Source organism: Hippichthys cyanospilos, chromosome 2 (assembly GCF_059441005.1).
Source record: "Hippichthys cyanospilos isolate Australia breed blue-spotted pipefish chromosome 2, RoL_Hcya_1.0, whole genome shotgun sequence".
NCBI classification, from domain to species: domain Eukaryota; kingdom Metazoa; phylum Chordata; class Actinopteri; order Syngnathiformes; family Syngnathidae; genus Hippichthys; species Hippichthys cyanospilos.
This window is the reverse complement of record NC_142370.1, coordinates 5,672,871-5,693,301: the sequence shown is the minus strand read 5'-3', so window position 1 is coordinate 5,693,301 and position 20,431 is coordinate 5,672,871. Positions and strand designations below refer to the sequence as shown.

Sequence of the window (20,431 nt, the reverse complement as noted above, 5' to 3'; positions counted from 1 at the left end):
ACACGACACATGTATAAGTAGTGTACTTTGACTCGACAAACTGGTTTGAAACGTTTGAAAAGTTCTAATAAATCACAAATTGTGCAGATTCTAACTTTTTTTTTTTTTAATTGGATGAGCACATTCTATTCACTGTAATTGAATGTAGGGAGGAGTGGAGCAGAACAAACAGGTTCAACTGTAGAGTTGTTAATACTGCCTTATCAGCACAACCATCGGTCAATGTTTACTGACGCCATAGAACGCATACTGCTTCGATTTGTACAGTAGGGACTTGGTTCATTATCGGATAATACTTGTTACAGTATATGCATTTATGTGTTGTAGTATTCTACTTGTGTTTTATGGTAAGATCATGTTAGCTTTCAGGTTACAAATCAGGTCATTCCATCTGAAAAACAGCACAATCGACCCTAAATAACAACATATTTGTACTCGTAAGGTTGTTTCATTTTTCCCAAAAAAAAAAACATTCTGCAGTGCTGTAAAAAATATTTACAGTCAAATCAATTCAGTGCATGCCATATAAGTGTCAAGGCTCATGCCTACAGGTTTGTAAATACTGTAGTAATTTTAAATAGCAAATATATAATATTGCCTTCTGGGTCATTCTTAGGTTCATAACAGGAATTATTTCATTTACACTTCTGTGTGATAACCTTAAGCAAAAATGGTGTCAGTGGTTTACATATTGCAGGCGTCTGATGCCACGTCTCAAACATCAGCAGTAATTCCCAAACACACTAGTGTGCTGTGACAGATCAAGTGTGCTGTGGAAAATTTGCCAATTGTACTTAACTACAATTTCTTTTCATGACTGTCAGTTGTTGAAAGCAGAAGTGTTAAGCTCATTTTTGTCATGGGCCACGTTGTAGTTACAGTTTCTGTCAGAGGGCCAGTATGACTGTGAAAGGAAATACATTTAAGGTGTGTTAGTCACATTTCTGACTAGTTTTGAAATCAGAGGCCTGTAAAAACTCTTGAAAAGCGAGATTCAGAACAGTAAATGCTATTTAAAAAATAAAGAAGCACATTCAGAAGGAGATTCAGAACCGTACAAGCTATAAAATAAAAAAGGACAACTTGCCAATATAGCCCCTAAGTTTGACACCTGTGGTTTACAGGACTATATATACTAGTGACATAGTCCAGCAATCTACATATGCAGTTAACATTCATACAAACAATTGCATTCAACTTCACAGTTTTTTTTCCCCTAATCTCATACAGTGCTGCAGACCAATAAAAGTTATGTAATAGGTCTGACGATTTTGTGTAGCAGTACAAGTTCCCCAGATCATTTTCCGTGTGCGTGTGTTTGTATGTGTGTGTATATATATATATATATATATATATATATATATATATATATATATATGTATATATATATATATATGTATATATATGTATATATATATATATATATGTATATATATATATATATGTATATATATATATATATATGTATATATGTATATATATATATATATATATATATATGTATATATATATATATATATATGTATATATATGTATATGTATATATATATGTATATATATATATGTATATGTATATATAAATATGTATATATATATATAAATATGTATATATATATATATATATATATATATATATATATATATATATATATATATAAATATGTATATAAATATGTATATATATGTGTGTGTGTGTAAGGGTACACTGGTGTCAAACTCAAGGTCCTTACGTCATGTGGCCTGCCACATCCTTTTTATATGGCCCGCAAAAGCAAATCAAGTGTGTCAAACTCCATAAAAATACGAAGCAAAAGTCCATTTTACAGGAACTTGAACCATATTCGAACAAACTGTGTACGGCACTGCATATGTAATAAAATGCGGTGTTGATTAAACATGTACATAATTTCACAGAACTACAAGGTGGCCCGTGAGAAAAAAACAAGTTTGCCCTTATTCTAGTAGAAGACAAATGGTTTTGAACTAAATGGTTTGTATGTGACTAACCCCCCCCCACAGAGTACAGACTTGAGTCCCACTCATGTTCCCTCGCCTAGGCCGAAAGCTGAACCCAGCATGGCCCCGACTTTGCACATACACAGCGACACTCGCATGCTTAACCATAGGCACTGGCCCGACGAGTGGATATCGGCCCAGTAATGAAGCATATCCCTAGGTGGGACATGGTGTACCGACACCATGGCTTGATAGCAGCAGCGCCCATAAGGCATAGGTGGTCCACCAGAGAAAAGGGGCGAGTGTGTAGGCAATACGCCCGCCGCCCGGGCGCACACGCCCACAAACACATCTTCTGGGGGATGAGCTGTGGACAGAGGTGATGTAGAGGCGGCCAAGGATATTTTGAGAAATGCGGAGCGGGATAGAACATAAGCTGTCCCACTGCAATAGTCTGGAAAAACATTAGATGGGTAGGCCTCCTTGGAGAGGTAGTGCTTGCTGTCAGGGTCTCGGTCCGGGGCCACGTGTAGATGCACCCTGCCGAGATACAAGTCAGCTTGTTCGTGCGGGCTGTGGCTCTTGTTCAGCAGGTGCAGTAGTACACTGGGGTTGAACAGGACATCGTCGTCCACCTTTGCCACAAAGTATGCCTGGGGACAAAAGCGACGTACCCAGCTCTGCAGGGCTATTGTCTTCAGGGTCAGGTTGGAGTAGGAGTCCAAGAAACGCCCCTGAACCAGGTCCCCGTGCTCCCTCGCCTCCTCGATGTGCAGCTTGGCCAGCTCGGGGTCAGGTGACACACCCAGCACGAAAAGGGTCATGACTCTCAGGCCCCTCACATTGGTTTCCCCGCCCCAAGTGTCCCTGATGGCTTGGCGTGCCCTGTGATGAGCAGGGGCCGAGGTAACCATGGTGATGAGGTATGGCTTAACCCGCTGGCACACCAGCGGACTGGGCATGAGCAGGAACTCTTCAGGTCTGGTGGGAGGGACGTTCTGCGGGGGGAGGTTGACCAAGCGCGGCTCCGGTGCGCTGCTCATCCTCATGGACGTGATCCAGTACTCGATGACGTCCACAGAGAGCAATGCCAAAACAGCAGCGCTAACGCTTACCGCGTAGAGGCACGACAAGAGACCGGAACAACGGCCCAAACGCTTTCCCACCCGGGGCATGCATATCCACAGCCTCCGGACGACCATCGTGGCTCTAAGCGGCGGCAGTTCTTCTTTTGGCGCTGCGTCGGTCCTGGGGATGCTGCGGGAGTCCACGCTTAGCGCTTAGGCTGGATAAGCAGCAGCGCACACCGCGCGATCCAATAAACTGTCAATTGCGACACATTTCATGAAAATGTGCCGAAGTACGCGTTCCACCGACCGCTCCTTATCTAAGTTAGGCAGCGGAGAAGCACAGAACAACATCCCAGATCGTTCAGGGGAAAGCTGAATTAGACGCTCAAATATTGATACGAAAGCTAACCTTCGGGCTTTGCTCGGAATACGTACTCCGTGATATCCTAACGCGGTAAACACGTCCATCGTATGTGCCATTTACACACAGCATGCTTTTTATACGGGCTGTACAGAGATATGCTTAGAGGTCGTTTGGTGGTACTGCAGGCAAGGGTGCGCCACTCACAAAGAAGCCTTTAAAACGCTCAAATTATTACAAATGCAACTCACTAATCACACGTACGTCTTTTTGGACATCATAACTTATACTTTCGCAGAATTTTTTTCTTTGCATTCTACTCTTTTTAATTGCTCAGATGGCTAATTGCGTCATAGTCCGTGGCCGATCGTCGTGTTGTTTGATAGCCCAGTAAAGCAGCGGGATTAAACATTCATATGTATTTTTTTAAAGGCATAACTATACTACTGTGGTTTCTTATTTGCTGGAAATAAGCACATAATTGTTTAATATCGTATTTAGGTTGCTGGCATACTCACCCAAGCCACTCAGAAACGCCGGTGTTACGACGTCATTTTCCTAACCAATGAGAATCGGTTGTACTTGCAGCGATCGAGCGAGAGCTTGAAAATGAAATTAAAAAACGACCAAACATACTTTATAGTGGACTCATACAGGCCAGGTACTTGCAAGTATTGTTTGTGCATTCATGTGTAGGTATGGGTGTGTGTATTTAATAATAATAATGACACGAGAATGAACATGTGTTTAGGACCATCATAATTTTTCAAAAGGTGGCCAGAATGCTCCAAAATATTAACAGATTAATAGATTACTTTAATATTTCGATCAACCCTTGCTCTCCAACAATAACGAAATATGAAATGCCTGCATGTGCGTCTTCGACAAATATATCAAGGAAGATCAATAACGTGGGCCGATCGTATGGCGTTATATTTGTGCCTTGCGTTTGGGCAAGTTTTGTGCACTATTCTGCAAAGTGTCAGCCCCCATAGTCATGGAACTCAAAAACGGAAGCCTTTCTTTGCCCTATTATCAATCTCTGTTTTTAATGTGAAGCTTTTGTGACCTTGGCTTGAAAGATGCCACTCCGTTAAATAGCGTGTTTCGATTTGGGTAAAGTGATCTTCACGACAAACTGAACCAACCAACATGACTGGCAGAGATAGGCATACATGTGCTAGAGCCAGTCAATGTGCGCATCTTGGAACTTCCCCACGTTTGTTTGTGTCGTTCACCATTTGTACCTTTAAGACATTTACCTTACCTGCCTGCAAGTACAACATTTCAATTAATGGAACACGTAATAAAACTGGTGAAGAAATACAAACAATGGAGATTCCTTAACACATAGCTTTATTTTTTAACGTGAACGCATGCTGGCACTTTTTCCTCACAATTGCTGACAATGACCACAGGATGAGGAGGTCTCCTGGCTGTGCAAGAACTGTCATTTCCCCTTATCAAAGACTGCCGGGTGTCTGCAAAATGGGCATCAGCACAATTCAGTAACCAAAACAACATCACTGGGAAATTATGAGGCTTGGCCTACACAAAAACTGTCAGACACACAAGAGAATAGCCGTAATAATTTGGATATTTGAGTACATTTTTCTGCGTAAATGAGTTTGACTTTCAAAAGTCAAATATGTACAGCAATTTAGATTTATATATATATATATATATATATATATATATATATATATATATATATATTTATTTATTTTTTGATGTGAACATTTTGGCTGCTGGAAAATGAAAGTCATGACCTTTAGGATGTTGTTTTTTGTAGAAATCCCAAAATGGATATCTCTGTGAAAAATAAATGTTTTTGTCAATAACTCGAAATTGATGATTTAGTGAGAATGCACACACACACACACGTATTATATTCTGCCTTTTTTTCTCCAACAAAACCAAGGAGAAATCTATTGTTATAATTGATCAAATACAGTGAAACCTCGACATACGGTTGCTTCTGTAGTTTTTTTTTCTTCATGTTGCAAAAATGACTCAGCATATAAACAAAACAAATAAAACAAAATAAAACTTAACATCTCCAGATTCCATTTGAATTAAATGCAACATGAGATTCTACTGCTCCTTAAAATGGCTGCTTTTATATATATATATATATATATATATATATATATATTTATATATATATATATATATATATATATATATATATATATATATATATATATATATATATATATATATATATATATATATATATATATATATATATATATATATATATATATATATATACACACACACACACACACACACACACACATCACCAAATCTTTGTGAGAGTCCTTATCACAGTCACACTATTAGCTACAATGTATCTTGGATATTAGACATAAAAATGAAAAAAAAAAAGGGTAATACAAGGAAGCAATGTCAGGCAGGGGTCAGTAACTCTGGTCCTCGAGGGCATCAATTCACCATGTTTTGGATGTAGTCCTCCTCTGATGCGCCGGATTCAAATAATCAGCATCTTTAGTACGCTTATCCTATGAATCAGGTGTGTTAGAGGGAAACCTCCTCAACTTGATAGATGCCCACAAGGACCAGTCGGTGAGCCCTGCAATATCAAACGTTTAACTGAGTTGCAGTGACTATACATTCAATCGAATCTATTTGTTGATTTTGTTTTCTGAACAGTGTTTTGAGTGCGACTGATCAATGGTTCGGTCATTTATGTTTCGAATTGAAAAAGAAAACACATTGGCGCCTCCAACAGAAACACAAAGTTAAGGGAAGCGTTGATCACAGCGCGAATAATGGGTCCGTTTTTGAAATGACAATTTTCATTTTCAATCGATGCGAATGCCAGAATGACGATCGAATTCACGCGTAGGCAAACGTGCCTCTTCGCTCGTAGACAGGATGACGTCACCAGCGTCTGGCTCGCTCGCGCCCGGAGGAGGAGGTGCGCGGCGACGCGACAGAGGAAGAAGGAAAAAAAAAAAAAAAAAAGAAAAACATCCAACCGTCAGCGGGTCACGAACTATGACCTTTAACAGCAGAAAAAGAAAACAATTACATTTGTAATATTTTCTATAGCTCTGCAACCTTCGTCCGTGCACTCTTTGAGGTAAGGCTCGGCCTCGGCTTGAAAAGCACAGAAAAGCCTCGAAACACTGCGCATGATAAAACAGCCGGCTGGCATACTAGCTTTAGCTGCTACCCGACGTGGGACATGGTGGACGACGTGTGGTTCACACTGGCTTCTCCGAATCGGATGGACACACATGTATGTATGACGTATAGTGCACTAACATGATTTAGCAACGTATTCATCCAGTAGGGATGACGAACACACTGCGGCTGTTGTCGTGTTATGCTAGCATGGGCAGCTAACCGTAGACAACTCGACCTTTTTACCTTTGCCTCCCCGGCTACACAAATGTGGCGGAAATGTCGTGAGAATCTCCCTCCACCCCCTGCCCAATCGCCACAAGTGAATTTCCCACCAGCGCATTCTCACTGATGTCTTAGCACGATAAATAATTCGCTGACATGTAATCGTCATGAAGATTCGCCCCCGGTATTATTGGTTGCTTGCCAAATTCTCCATTTTGTTGTGTTGTGATCCGCAATGTGGTAGGGAAAGCAGGTTTTGATTGAATCGGGCTGGACCAATCACTGAAGCCATGTGTTGCAACACGCCCCTCCCTTCAAAGACCCTTTCCGATGACGTCACGCTTCTGGGTGTCAATGCTTGACAAAACAAACTCCATTTATATGACGTATTCTTTTCCTTTATTTTATTTTCGTGTGGGAGCCTTTTGCAGTTCCTTTTAGTCATGTTTAATGTATTTTTTATTTAATGTGCCGTATTATTATTATTATTATTATTATTATTATTATTATTATTATTTTACAAATATTTACATTTATACTTAAAACAGTTTATCGCATTTAAATGAAACCACAGGAATGTTCAACACTTGGCCTTGGCCAAGTGTTATTATTTTATGTATTTATTTATGTATTTATTTATTTATTTTATCATTTTGCCTTCCACGATGGCCGTCATGCACAAGTGACTTGACGCCTTGTTCTTTTTAAGGGTTAGTTTTATATCCAAGGTCCGGATCAATTGATGTCCAAGAGTATGATTTGTTTTCTGCAGCTAGACACTGAATTTGGTTTTCAAGATGCTGCATCAAAGCTATGCAATTGCCCAATCATTTTCTTGTATTTCATAGACTGAGTTGTTCACACTCAATGTCAAACTTTGTGCTGTTCAGGATTTGATTTTATTTATGATTCACTCATGAATAATTGCTAATATGTATGCTAATTGCCAATATGTAGCATATTTTCCAGAGAGGAAAAAAAAACAATGCTGAGAAATGCTGGAAATTACAGTATGGGAAAAATATGGAATTTTGACATTTCAAATGTGTATGTTCAAATGTTGTATGACAAATCACACACCTGCCCCACAGACACTCATCAATATGACTCGCTTTTATAAGCGCCTTTTGATATCAAATGAGAGCATTTAAAGTTTGGGGCTCTTTGCTCCGATAGGTTTTGGGTTATGGCCCTTCAAAGTTTGAGTGCCATGCCTACTTTTGTGATCCAGGAAATGTCCTCTAAATTTGGGACCATAATTGGAAACTCTCATCCTTTCTTCTAACTTAGGTAGGTAACAGAACTGCAAATTTTTATAGCAGTGTATTCAGACATGGTCATTAGAATCTGCTTTCGAAACCATTGTTGGTGTTCTGTTTTTATTTGAGATTACTGGTAAAATAATTGTACATAGCTTATTCCATATTTGTTTTTTGCAAGTATGTTGGTAGGTTATTAGTCGTGGATTTTTTCTGTTGTGTGTGAGGTGTGTAAGGTGTCACATCTCCTGCAGCACAGCATGGAGTCGGTTCAGATGTTCCTGGGAAAGAAGATCGTGGCATGGACGCATACCTAAATCACTCAACATCACAAGCTGATTGTTTTGCTTTCTAAATAGGGTCAAACCAAATGAACAAATGAGGTGCGGACGAGGTGTGCAGTTAGGCTGGAAGGAGATCTGAAAAGGTGCAGGTCCCTGTCTGCTCTCGTCATGAGTAAAAGCTAGTTGTCTTCCTTCTGTTTTGTTGTTTATTGAATGTTCTACGTTGATGGAGTTTGTGTAAATTTTCATGGAATGAGCTACCAGGCTGGAAATAAAAACCAGGATACCACAGAGCCAGAAAGATTTTGTGTCCTGTGGCGTCTCCAATCGAACAGATATGAAAAGCCTGCCCTTTTCTTCTTGTGATGTCAACTGAGAGCACAGGATACAGGGTAGAAGTGCTTGAGTGGTGATTTTAGCCCTCTCCTCTCTTCCCCTAGTTGTAATGGGTCATTTTCAGTCAGAGTGATTTTACATGAGCTATACGGTTGAAAAGCCTTCCGTTACCTATAATTCAATGGGTAAGTTGACCCACAAACACATGCATGGTCGAGATTCAAACATAGACTGGCATGTATGGTTGGTTTGTGATGCGTGTGAGTGATATCTGCCACATGATACATCAACGCAAATATTGCGTCCGTTTTGTTGTTAGTGTGCATATTTTTGGGTGATTAATCATGCACCTTGCATTGTTCCAAACAGTCAATGATCTAAGATCATCATCATGACAGCCAAGCTGAATTTGCTCTCTCAGCAGAAAGCAGACTTTGAGTACGAAGCAGAGGTAAGTGGGACTTTTTGTGCAGTCTTCCTACATGGCTTTTTTATGGTTTGAAATTTTGTTGGTGTACGTACAGTATAAGGTTAGTTTTGAAGCTCCTCGGTTCACAAGAAGATGCACAGCAATGCATTTGTTTTGGATTCTTGATGAAGATCCAGTATGTTGAAATGTCTTTCAAATTGTAGGTATCATTATCCTCAACAGACTCGACAATGAGCCAGTCACCTCAGCCCGTTCGAGTTGCGTCGAATGACGCTAAAGCAACACCGCAGCAGATGCAGGTACAGTTTCTTTCATCTCCAGTATGGTCTATTCCTTTCTTGCATGAGTTTGTTCAGGTGTATGACTGCCACAATGTCATTGTCCATCCTCAGATTGTAACTGACCGGCAGAGGGCTCAGAAGATTCAGATCGTGACTGCCATGAACCCTTCTAGTGCTCCCAAGCAACAATTCATTCTGACCACATCAGACAGCTCTGGGGCGGGAAAGGTTATTCTGACCTCTCCGGACGACCACAAAACAAAGCAACTCATTTTTACTTCTGCAGACAGCCTGATGCCAGGAAGGATACAGGTGACAATACAATACATACAATCGTCATTCTCTTCTTCTCACTGTTGACATGACTGGTTAAACTTTGCTAAGCAGCTTTCATAAGAGACACTGAAGATTGCATTGTCGCATGTCTAAGCTTAGTTTGCATGTTTTATATGTACAGTATAATACCATACTATACTGTATATTTGTATAATTTAAATACACTTTTAACTTTTGTTCTAAGACACAAGTCCTAGCTTCAAGTTATCATGTGGTCAACTCACCGTGCTAGTTATTGCTGCATATCTATGAAGCCTACAAACGTGTTTTTGGTGTTTGGTCATTGGTCGTTTCGCATTTAGCTAATGATAGCCAGTCGGCAGAGTAACGATAGGCAAACAGCACATATTCAGATGCGTGTCTGTAGTTTCTGCTCACATCCTGGGCTGTCCCATTATTGATTTGAGCTTAATGACTACTGTATTCGACTTTGCTCTTAGATTGTCACAGATCCGCTGTCGATGGAGCATTTACTCAGCCAATCAGGTGATCTGAGTCGGCCGCAGACGGTGGAGTACTGTGTGGTGTGTGGGGACAAGGCTTCAGGTGCTTGAGTTGACAGTAATGTAATGGATTGTTTTTGCCTGTCTTTCAATTCCCCAGTCCAAGATCACGCTTATCTGCTCGCGCACACACACACGCACACAAAGTGAGTGTCACTGTCATTTCGTCTGTTCAGGCCGTCACTACGGAGCGATGAGTTGTGAGGGATGTAAAGGCTTCTTCAAGCGCAGTGTGAGGAAAAACCTGACGTACAGCTGTCGCAGTAAACAGGACTGCGTCATTAACAAACACCACCGCAATCGCTGCCAGTTCTGTCGGTTGAAGAAATGCCTTAACATGGGGATGAAGACTGACTGTGAGTCAACTACTCAGTCCAATAATATAGCACTCAAAACACTGTTCTTAATACAAGTCGGTTTCTTCATAAGGATGGCCCACTTGCTTAATGGTAACATATGATGTAAAACAGCATTGAAATTTTGATGATTAGCATTGATAGGTGCAGCATTAGAACCCTGTAAGTCAGGAATGCCAAACCCAGTCCTCGAGGGTCGCCTATCCGGCATGTTTTGGAGGTTTCTGTCTTCCTACCGCACCTGACTCAAATGATCAGCTCATCAGCAAGCTCGGCGGAAGCCTGACAACAAACCCGATCATTTGAATCAGCTGCATTGGATGACGGAAACATCAAAACCATGCAGGATAGGTGGCCCTCCAGGACCGGGTTTGGACATGCCTGCTTTAAGTATATATTTGAACGCAAACAGATCAACACATTGCGGCTCGATGCCGCAGTGGTTAGAACGTCTGCCTCGCAGTTCAGGGACTCGTGTTCAAATCCACCTGGCTCCGGCCTTCCTATCTGAAGTTTGCATGTTCTCTACGGGCACTCCGGCTTCTTCCCACATTCCAAAAACATGCATGACAGGTGTATTGGACAGACTAAATTGTCCTTCGGCCTTTGGCGTGATTGGATGCATGAATGGTTGTTCATCTCTGTGTGCCCTGCAATTGGCTGACCACCAGTTCAGGGTGTCCCCCACCTACTGCCTGAAGTCAGCTGGGGTAGGCACCAGCAAGCCTGCGACACCTATAATAATAAGCTGCTCTCGAAAATGGATGGATAGAAGGATATCAACTCATAGACTGATTATATACTAACTATAATCCCAAATTTATATACTTTGTCCCCTATGAAAATCCAGTGAATATTTAGTCATTTGACTGATTCACTTATAGTAGTAGAAGAAGAAGCCCTGTTTTTTGTATTTGTGTGACTGCACTATATGGCTCGGGTGGCCAAGACAGGCACAACAGGAGTAGCACTATGAATTGGACTGCAGCATGAAAAACGGTTTCATTTTTTTTTTTTTGTCATCTATTTAATTGTGGTATTTCTTTATGTTGTATAAAGTACAGCATGACAGAGTGCTGTTCTGGCTCATCAAAAATGCAAACCTGGATGGGGCTGTTCCAGATTAATTGCATTTCCATTCACTTCTATGGAAAAAGTTAATTTGAGATGTGAGTCATCCCTCAGTGCAGCACTGTGTTTTAAGTAGCATTAAATCATGATTGACTTGCAGCCAATCTAAGGCATCTGCCATGCACCCAAAAGTCATCTTTTGGACTCTCACCCATGATTAAGTCATTCGGAGAATGGACAATTAAACTATGAGCAGGTTGCAGAACATATTTTGCTTGTTGTCCTCAGCCGTTCAAAGCGAGAGGAAGCCTGCTGATGTTGTGCCCAGAGAGAAACATGTCAACTGCGCACCGTCCACCCAAAAAATCTACATCCGCAAGGACATTAACAGTCCGCTCATCGCCACACCAACATTTATCTCAGACACAGAGACCGATGGCTCCAGGTTAGTGGCAATATAGCCGAACTTTGCATGTTGATGTGCATCATGTGCAACGCGGGTTCTATGGATGCTGCATGTCATGTGCAGGTCAAGTTTGCTGGACAAGGGAATGCTGGTTAACATCCAGCAGCCTGTCATGCAGAGTGATGGAACGCTGGTGCTGACAACTGACTCAAAGGTAGAGCTTGTTTTTTTTTTTTTGGTCACTTGTAATGATTTGTCCTTCCAAGACGTTGTTATTGAGAGTAGTGCACATTTATTTCAATTAGCAATTTTCTATTAATATACCTCAATGTATAATGTTTTGGTCAAGTCTTTTTTATTTGCCAGTGTGCTGCAAAAAAAAGAAAAAAAAAAAAGGACATAAATATTTCCATGGGCTTCATACAAGCATGCACCATGACACTGACGAAATTTGAAGCATTTCCTGTCATATTTGTCTTTAGGTGGAGTCTGGCCATGGTGACCTTGGGACGTTGGCAAATGTGGTGACGTCAATAGCCAGTCTAAGTGACTCATTAAAACAGAATTTAAAAAATGGAGATTCATCAGTCTGCCAATTTGTGGAAAAAAACACTACAGAGATAACACGGTCAGTTAGTAAAGCTCTAAAAATGTCATGTTATTCATGTTATAATTTTTCACATAACTTGATCCCACAAGCAGGCGAAAGTGCCTGCTCCTTGGACTTAAGTCAGTGGTTCTTAACCTCGTTGGAGGCACCGAACCCCACCAGTTTCATATGCTCATTCACCGAATCCTTCTTTAGTAAAAAAATAAAATATGATTTTTTTTACTGGTGCACGAAATGAATTGTGCATTAATATCACCTCGTTCAAATAACAAAATCAACACAGTGGGTAAAAGTACCAGTTCCCCGCCGCCACGTCGTGACTCCGATCGAGCCTTTAGATCGCGGTGTGTGGTCCCGACTGAGAAGGAGGTCTCACTCTGCTGCTTAATTCAGCGATCTCAAAGTGGACCGGCAGGACGCTTTCAATGACTGTGCTCACTAACTGCAGACTAGACTGAGGGGTGGACCTCTGCCGCGGAGGAGGCTCCACCGAACTCCTGAGACGACTCACCGAACCCCTAGGGTTCGTTCGAACCCAGGTTAAGTACCACTGACTTGAGTATTCTTCCAACTTAAGTGTGTCAAAAAACAAAAGTGTGGTGGAAGTAAAACTACTTATTCAACTCCTTCTTTGAGGTAAAAGAAAAAAAAAAGCACAGACTGTGAAATGTTTTGAAGAAAATTCAAACCGAAGATTTTTTTGACATAGACAGTTGTGTGATTTACTTGGCACAACAAGAAAAATATCAACAAAAAATGTTAATTTTGTATTCATTTTCATATTTAGGAGGATACAAATGTGTTTCCTCTTGGCATTTTGCTATACAAAGACAGAAGCGCTAAACAATGCGCTTTGCCTTCTTTGATGTTATCTAATAAACATTATTGCTGTTCTGATTTTTTTTTTCCTGTGAATAAACCACAGGTAATGTACATGCTTGTGTGTTGCTCACAGTGCCTTTGACACCCTGGCCAAAGTACTTAATCCAGCGGAAGCGGGCGTAGTAGCTGACAAGTGTCTTAATGAAACGTCCTTCCAGCTAATCGGCCAAGACCAGGAGACCCCAATCATTGAAGTGGAAGGCCCGCTGCTCACAGACAGCCATGTTAACTTTAAGGTGGGTGACATCAGGCCATGAAAAGAGGAGCAGGGAGGCTGGCCTCTTGTGTGAATGATATAAATATGCCTCCTTGAAATAATCTGGACAACTGCTTTTTTCACATTATCTTTCTAGCTGACCATGCCCAGCCCCATACCTGAATATCTGAATGTACATTACATCTGTGAATCGGCCTCCCGTCTTTTATTTCTCTCAATGCACTGGGCACGTTCCATCCCTGCCTTCTTAGCCCTTGGGTAAGGACGCACAAAGTATGCATGCAATCGCTATTGTAAGCAGTTACCATGAACGATCATCTCTAGTTCAAAATAAATTCATGATATGCTTTTGAAGTTGGGAAAAAGTAATGGAGTAATTGACTTATCCTAATCAAATATGTCCGGAAGAGCCTCTGTTGCCAAAATACTGAGTCCAGTCAAGGAATCGGGTCATCCATCGGTCAATCGCAATTGGCTCTCAATGGCAATCGTGCTCCTGTTCATAGCGATTGGGGAAAAAAAAAGGTTGCATATCGACGTGAAGCAAGAATTCCATTGTCATGTTTCTTTTTCAGGCACGACGAAAACACTGGTTTGGTGCGAGCCTGCTGGAATGAGCTGTTCACGCTGGGTCTCGCTCAATGTGCTCATGTGATGAACCTCTCCACCATCCTGACTGCTATAGTCAACCACCTTCAGAGCAGCATCCAAGATGGTACGGACCACCGACCTTATTGCACAGTAGGACAAACACCACATTTGTGGTACTAAAATATGCCTAACTCACATGCAAGGATAGCAGAATGTTCTGGTGATGCAGTCTAATTTTTTTGTCTTCTTTTGCTTTGGCCTTATTGATGACTCGCCTCAGCAAATATTGTACAAGACATCATTTGACAGATTGATGTCTGTTTTTCCATCTCTCTCTATTCCTTTTGTGGTGTCCTGTAACTCCAGCTACCTGCAATCTTTCCCACACCACTTCCATGAACCTTCTTCTTTTCCTCTGTCTCCGACGGAGCGAACGAAGTGCACAGAGATTCTTGTTGGACCTGATTTGTTAATCTCATACACAGGTTTAATTAAAAAAAAAAAAAACTCATTACTTGCTTGCAGGCATTGATTGCTGAGGTTCCTCATTTCCTTGTCGGTTCAGAATGGGTTGATAATGGTGCCTTGAGGGATGAGAGGGTAATCCATTACATGTCCACGTGTGTAACTCAAAACACTCTTTTCTCAAATCATCTTTGCGCATTGAAATGAATGCACTTGGCAGAGGATAAATAATAAACGTGAGTATTGTAAAAATTTCAGTTTACCAGCTACTTCAACATTTATGCTCAAATGTCAGTTGATAAAATGTCGTAACCGTGCAATGTTGGTAGCAACGTGACAAATCTTTGTGAAATGAACAAAAAAGAAAAAAACTCAGTGAGCGCTTCAAAGATTTTTAAAATTCCCCAGAACATAGAAATTCTGGATAAACAGTAAGTATTTGACCTATTTGGCCAGATATTCTATCTTTTCTATCACATCAAAACATTCATGGCTAAGCCATCATCCGATTTTGAAAGGTTTTGCTGCATAGTACTCAGGTTGAAGAGGCCATTCCAACCAGACTCGGCAATCTGGTCAAGTTGCTACTGATAGTGAGCCAGTTTATTGCATTTTCCGTCATATTAGCAGTTAGCTCGGAGACTCCGACAAAACAATGGCATTATTTTGCATACACTTTATCATCTTTTTTTGTTTAGTTCTAAAGTAAACTTGAACTGGAAATGGCAATAAACAGCTTTGAGGCCTCTTTCTTTAAAGAATTGTTCACCAACATACGGCGATGATACCTCAAATATTTGCTTCCATGTCGAAACAAACAAAAAATGAAATGCTTCAATCCCTAAAAAGTCTAGTAACACATCATTTGTGTGTCGAGGCACCACGCATAACCCAGAAGTTTGAGATTGCAGACATTTGATGACGCAGCGTGATTGACGGACCTTGTTGTCCCGTAGACAAGCAGTCAGGCGAGAGGGTGAAGCAGGTGATGGAGCACATCTGGAAGTTCCAGGAGTTTTGCAACAGCATGACGAGGTTGGAGACAGACAACTACGAGTATGCCTACCTGAAAGCCATTGTTCTGTTCAGTCCCGGTGAGACCTAATATCCCAGCCCTGAAATGAACCCTCAAATGTGATTAATGAGAAAAATATAAAAGCAGGGAAAACAACTGCCTTCACACCGTATCATGTCATCAGATCACCCTGGTGTGGACTGCAGCAGACAGGTGGAGAGGTTTCAAGAGAAAGCCTTGATGGAGCTGCAGGACTATGTGCAGAAAACATACCCAGATGACACCTACAGGTAGAAAAGGCACTGTTGTCCTTCTTGCAGCATTACAAGTGTGGCTGGTCAAAACCGTCTTTCTATCAGTTCTGCCTTACGTAGTATAACAGTAGTAACAACTCCCAAAATACTTAGTTGTGAAAGCAACACAGTAAATGACATTCACGACATTTTATAGGCAGTCCTCGGGTTACGCGGTATTTAACGCTACCATGCATTTTCTCTCCATTACCCCACCATCGGTGTGGAGTGTCTGTCTGTGCTCCCTAATTTTCTCGGTTTCCTTGCCATTTTTACCTTCCTTTTTCACATCATGGACCCAAAAAAGAAAGCAGAATCTTGTAGTGATGCCGCCAAAAGGAAAGTCATTAGGATGGAAACGAAGCCCAATATGCTCAGATGTCCGGAGAAAGCTGGCGTGTGTTTGGATAACTATTTAGACATTTAGAGGGTATTTAGAGTCATTTAAGGGTTAATTCCGTCTTCCGAGGATAATTCCACCGTTGACTTTAGTGGTTACAAAGATCATGGCTGTCCAATTAAAACACATAGTGTCTGTTAATAAAATGATGAAATTACACTACTTTTAGAAGCATTTCTACATTGTATGTTGAGTAACATACAGTTGCGGTTATGGAGTGAAGGCGGTTGGGCGGAAACGAGACAAGACTGCGAGGCAATGTACACATGTGCAATAATGCGTATGGACACAAATGCTAAAACTAATGTCGAAACAGCGAAATGATTTGAAGTTTCAATGCTTTATTTTTTTTTCAACACAGCTCAATATTAATTTGTCGAAAAGCTGAAGAACACAAGTCAAGCCGTCTTTTCCTTTTCATAATGCGTCAAAGTCCGTCAAAAAATCAGCCACACAGCCTCGTCGTTGAAAACAAAGAGGCAATTGGGCGGCGCTTGATGAAAGCACATTTTTGCAATGTTCAGTGCAGATTTTGAAGCACGTACAGACCCGTGTTTCGAGACCATTTTTTGCACGCTAACTACGACCTCACTACATTGAAATTCTCATTTGGGTAGCTCTAGCACACATACGTCAAACAAGGCCCGGGGGCCAAATCCGGCCCGCCACATCATTTCGTGTGGCCCGGGAAGTGGTAATTTTGACATCCAAGTTTTTGACTAAAATATCAACTTTGAGGGTTGCCTTTTTTTTTTTTTAGGAAACAACAAGCATTTTTAATTACCAATCCCCCTTTTGAACAGTTTTTCGATTTCAAAATTAGGTGAATATGTGACGATCACACTAAAAATTCATTTGACTTCACAGCCATAACAGCCCTCCGACAAAACTAGAAGTTCAATTTGGCCCACGATTAAAATGTGTTTGACAGCCCTGCTCTAGCAGGAAGATCAGTGCGTAAAATCGTAGCCTCGTGTTACATTATATAATAAGCAGAAATGGTCATTGTAGATAAATAGACCCCCTTCCATCACCCTCTGTCCGTTGTTATTGGAATATGGCGAAAATTCTCGTTAATGGCACTGAAAGAGTTAAAGTCAAAGCTAAACTTTACAGTCTTCCCTTCAATTACCCTAATAAGGTTGACCAAGGAGCTGAGAAACTGCTCTTTGTGATTCACTTTGTCTACTGTATATTGATACTATCCCTTGAAACGTTTCACTTTTGATGGAATGAAGGTTTAAATGGATTGAAAAGTCGCCACGTTTATTTTTTTCTGCGCGCGTTTCCAGGCTGACCCGCATCCTGACTCGTCTGCCGGCGCTACGCCTCATGAACTCCAGCATCACAGAGGAGCTCTTCTTCACCGGCTTGATCGGCAACGTCTCGATCGACAGCATCATTCCCTACATCCTTAAGATGGAGACGGCTGAGTATAACAGCCAGGACGTGGACCCCGTCGAGTGACGCCTCTTCACTCGGGGATTAAAAAAAAAAAATCAAAATGCATCCCAATCTCCACTTCAGGTACTTTTTGTGCCGGTGAGGTTTGTTCAATGTTTCTTGTTGAAACATCCTGCAGTGGCCTCTCGTTCTCTGCGTTCAATGTGTACAAAATTACAAAGGCTTTGTGTGCCCTCACACAAATGACATTCAAAATTCCCTTTGGCGTCAAGAATAATTAAAAGAATTGAACTTAATATATGAATGAACATATGATGTTGAAATATCCCCTTTGCCCACACTTTTAAAGTTTTAATATGAGTTGCTTGCGGTACAAATGGGTATATAATACCTGGTCATGTGCTTTTAGCGTAACTGGAAGCAATTCCAAATGTAACGGACTTGAACTCTTTCAGTGCCATGGATGAGAATTTCCTTCATGTCAAATACTTAGATTGTGTGCCAGTAATAAGACTACATCTACTGTACATGTTGTTGTTGTTTTTTTGAATGAATGAATGAATGGATGGATGACACTTGTGGTCAGCCATCCTCATGTTAAGCAACTCAAGCACTGTAGTGGTCTAGTAATATAACTGTTATTTTGCCATCAAAAACACATTTTCATTGCTTTTGTTCGAGTTTTGAATGAATGAAGGGAAGGACTATTGAGATGCTTCAGATGCCACTAAACCAAAACATCTTGGTGTCAAAGTCACAAAAAGCTCATTTTCTCCTTTAGTCCAAAATAGTCAAAAAGTAATTACTAAAGAACAGAAGAATCTTAGTTTCTTTTTTCTAGGTAAAGAATGGAATCCAATCCCTCATATGGTACCACTTATGTGTATATAGACATAGTAGACAATATTTTCTCCACTTTGAAAGATGAATCAAAATGCTCAAATTCAATGGCACTGAAGGAGTTCAATATGCATTGCAATGGCTTTTGTAATCTTTCTCATTTTATTTTGATATTTACTATAAATACGTATAAACAACAACTGGAAGGAGAACATCAGGTGCACAGGCGTACTCATGTAACAACAGCACAACAGACCTCAATCGTCAATCTGTAAGCAAAAATGCTTTCACAGTTCACCGGTATTATGCTTTTTATATTTATTCCATTTTTGTTTTTTTGTTTTAGCGCCTTCGTTCACACAGCTGTCCAAACCATCAGCTTGTACGATTGATTTATTTTTATATTTACATTTCTAAATGACATGTGCTGTTTGCACGCACACTTATTTCTTGGCCTCGAATTCACGGCTAATGTATCCTGTGCAATCACCTCATCACTTTTCCCTTTATGACAATCGGTATTTGTTTATTTCCTGGCCCGTCGTTGTCGCTGGGTGGTTTGTATCCATTTTTGTATGTTTATTTATCAAAAACATTTATTTTTGCATACTGTGTTGCTAATGAGTAGCGATGCTACTGTTTCTGCGCTTAAGTTTGCTCAGTGCACGCCAGTTAGCTTTTGTGGCCTTCGTCCACATCTGTCCTGACTAAACCCGTTGCGTTTTGTAGGCTTTCTGAAAACAATTTTGCTTGTTGCATACTAAGTGTACTTAAGTACTTTTGGGCGGTATTCCCTAATTTTAGGGGGGTAAAAGACAAAAGATATCGTTGGAAGCCAGTCTCAAGGGCATTGCTTTGAGGACTTTATGCAGCTACTTCCTGCTTGTATAACGGGTCAGAAAATGTACCCATGAATGAAAATGGGAAATTAAAAAAAAAAAAAATAGGATGGTCATGAATGGTAATATTTGGGTTCAAAACTCATGGAGACTGTTTGTAACGGTGTTTGTGGAAAATGACCTTTGTACATGTAATTTCATTAAAATGAGTGCATGTTGTTTTTAAGCAATTTTATAATGTTTATGCCGTCTGTCCTATTAACCGTCATTTTACAGTGCATCGTTGTGCATGAAGAAGTGGCTCATTGCATTTTATTAAATGCTGTCTGAAGAAAAAGAAAGTTTATTTAAATGTTGTGGCTTTAACATATTACGTACTATGATCTCCACTTGGGAAGAAATGTATTTTCCATTTTGTGGTTTGTGTATATTCTCGACATTTTGTACGACATGCAGCATCTCAATTTTAGTTTTTATGTTTTTAGCAGTATGTCATTGTTTTACCCAAAGTGATTGCAACCTTTTTTCTACCTCACGGATGAAGATGTAACCCAATGAATTATTGGACTCCTGTATCAACATTCCAGTCTCTGAGACTGGCTTTGTCAAAGCCACACGACATAAATAAACTGTTGTTCATCCAATGTGGTTAGTGCACATATTTTTACACCAAGGTTGGACTACATTCATAAAAATCTGATTTCCATGCTTATTATTGGGTCCACTACCCTGCTCTGCGTCAGCCAGCATGTCCGATGATGACACCCTTAATTTTTCACCAGAACAGTATTAAACACCAATCTGCTTGTTTCGTGATCACAAATGACCTCGTCGTTTTAAATTAGGGT

The 20,431-nt window shown here is 40.5% G+C and overlaps 2 protein-coding genes and 1 long non-coding RNA gene across 7 annotated transcripts; 1 reads left to right on the top strand and 2 right to left on the bottom strand.

Annotated features, from left to right (window-relative positions):
• Positions 1 to 1,689: 1,689 nt before the first annotated feature.
• On the bottom strand, positions 1,690 to 3,557 carry b3galt4 (beta-1,3-galactosyltransferase 4). Its single transcript, XM_088408076.1, has one exon. The coding sequence runs from the start codon at positions 3,156 to 3,158 to the stop codon at positions 2,040 to 2,042; it is 1,119 nt and encodes a 372-aa protein (XP_088264202.1). The 5' UTR covers positions 3,159 to 3,557; the 3' UTR covers positions 1,690 to 2,039.
• A 1,165-nt stretch (positions 3,558 to 4,722) lies between these two features.
• Positions 4,723 to 7,001, bottom strand: LOC148426994 (uncharacterized). The gene is made up of 2 exons (XR_015864761.1): positions 5,845 to 7,001; positions 4,723 to 4,868 (listed from the first exon to the last, which is right to left on the bottom strand). It is a non-coding gene; the product is annotated as an uncharacterized LOC148426994 (long non-coding RNA).
• On the top strand, positions 6,309 to 20,227 carry nr2c2 (nuclear receptor subfamily 2, group C, member 2). Of its 5 annotated transcripts, XM_088407811.1 has the most exons (16): positions 6,309 to 6,496; positions 6,577 to 6,655; positions 9,014 to 9,095; positions 9,278 to 9,373; positions 9,467 to 9,667; positions 10,132 to 10,237; positions 10,371 to 10,550; positions 11,910 to 12,066; positions 12,151 to 12,241; positions 12,510 to 12,655; positions 13,593 to 13,755; positions 13,873 to 13,994; positions 14,312 to 14,451; positions 15,749 to 15,886; positions 15,992 to 16,097; positions 17,793 to 20,227. In XM_088407811.1, the coding sequence occupies exons 3-16, from the start codon at positions 9,036 to 9,038 to the stop codon at positions 17,965 to 17,967; spliced, it is 1,881 nt and encodes a 626-aa protein (XP_088263937.1). In that variant the 5' UTR covers positions 6,309 to 6,496; positions 6,577 to 6,655; positions 9,014 to 9,035; the 3' UTR covers positions 17,968 to 20,227. The 5 variants fall into 5 exon arrangements, with proteins under 5 accessions (XP_088263937.1, XP_088263938.1, XP_088263939.1 ...); XM_088407812.1 differs by lacking the exon at positions 6,577 to 6,655; XM_088407813.1 differs by having other exon boundaries at positions 6,309 to 6,655; positions 10,132 to 10,177.
• The last annotated feature ends 204 nt before the right edge of the window (positions 20,228 to 20,431 follow it).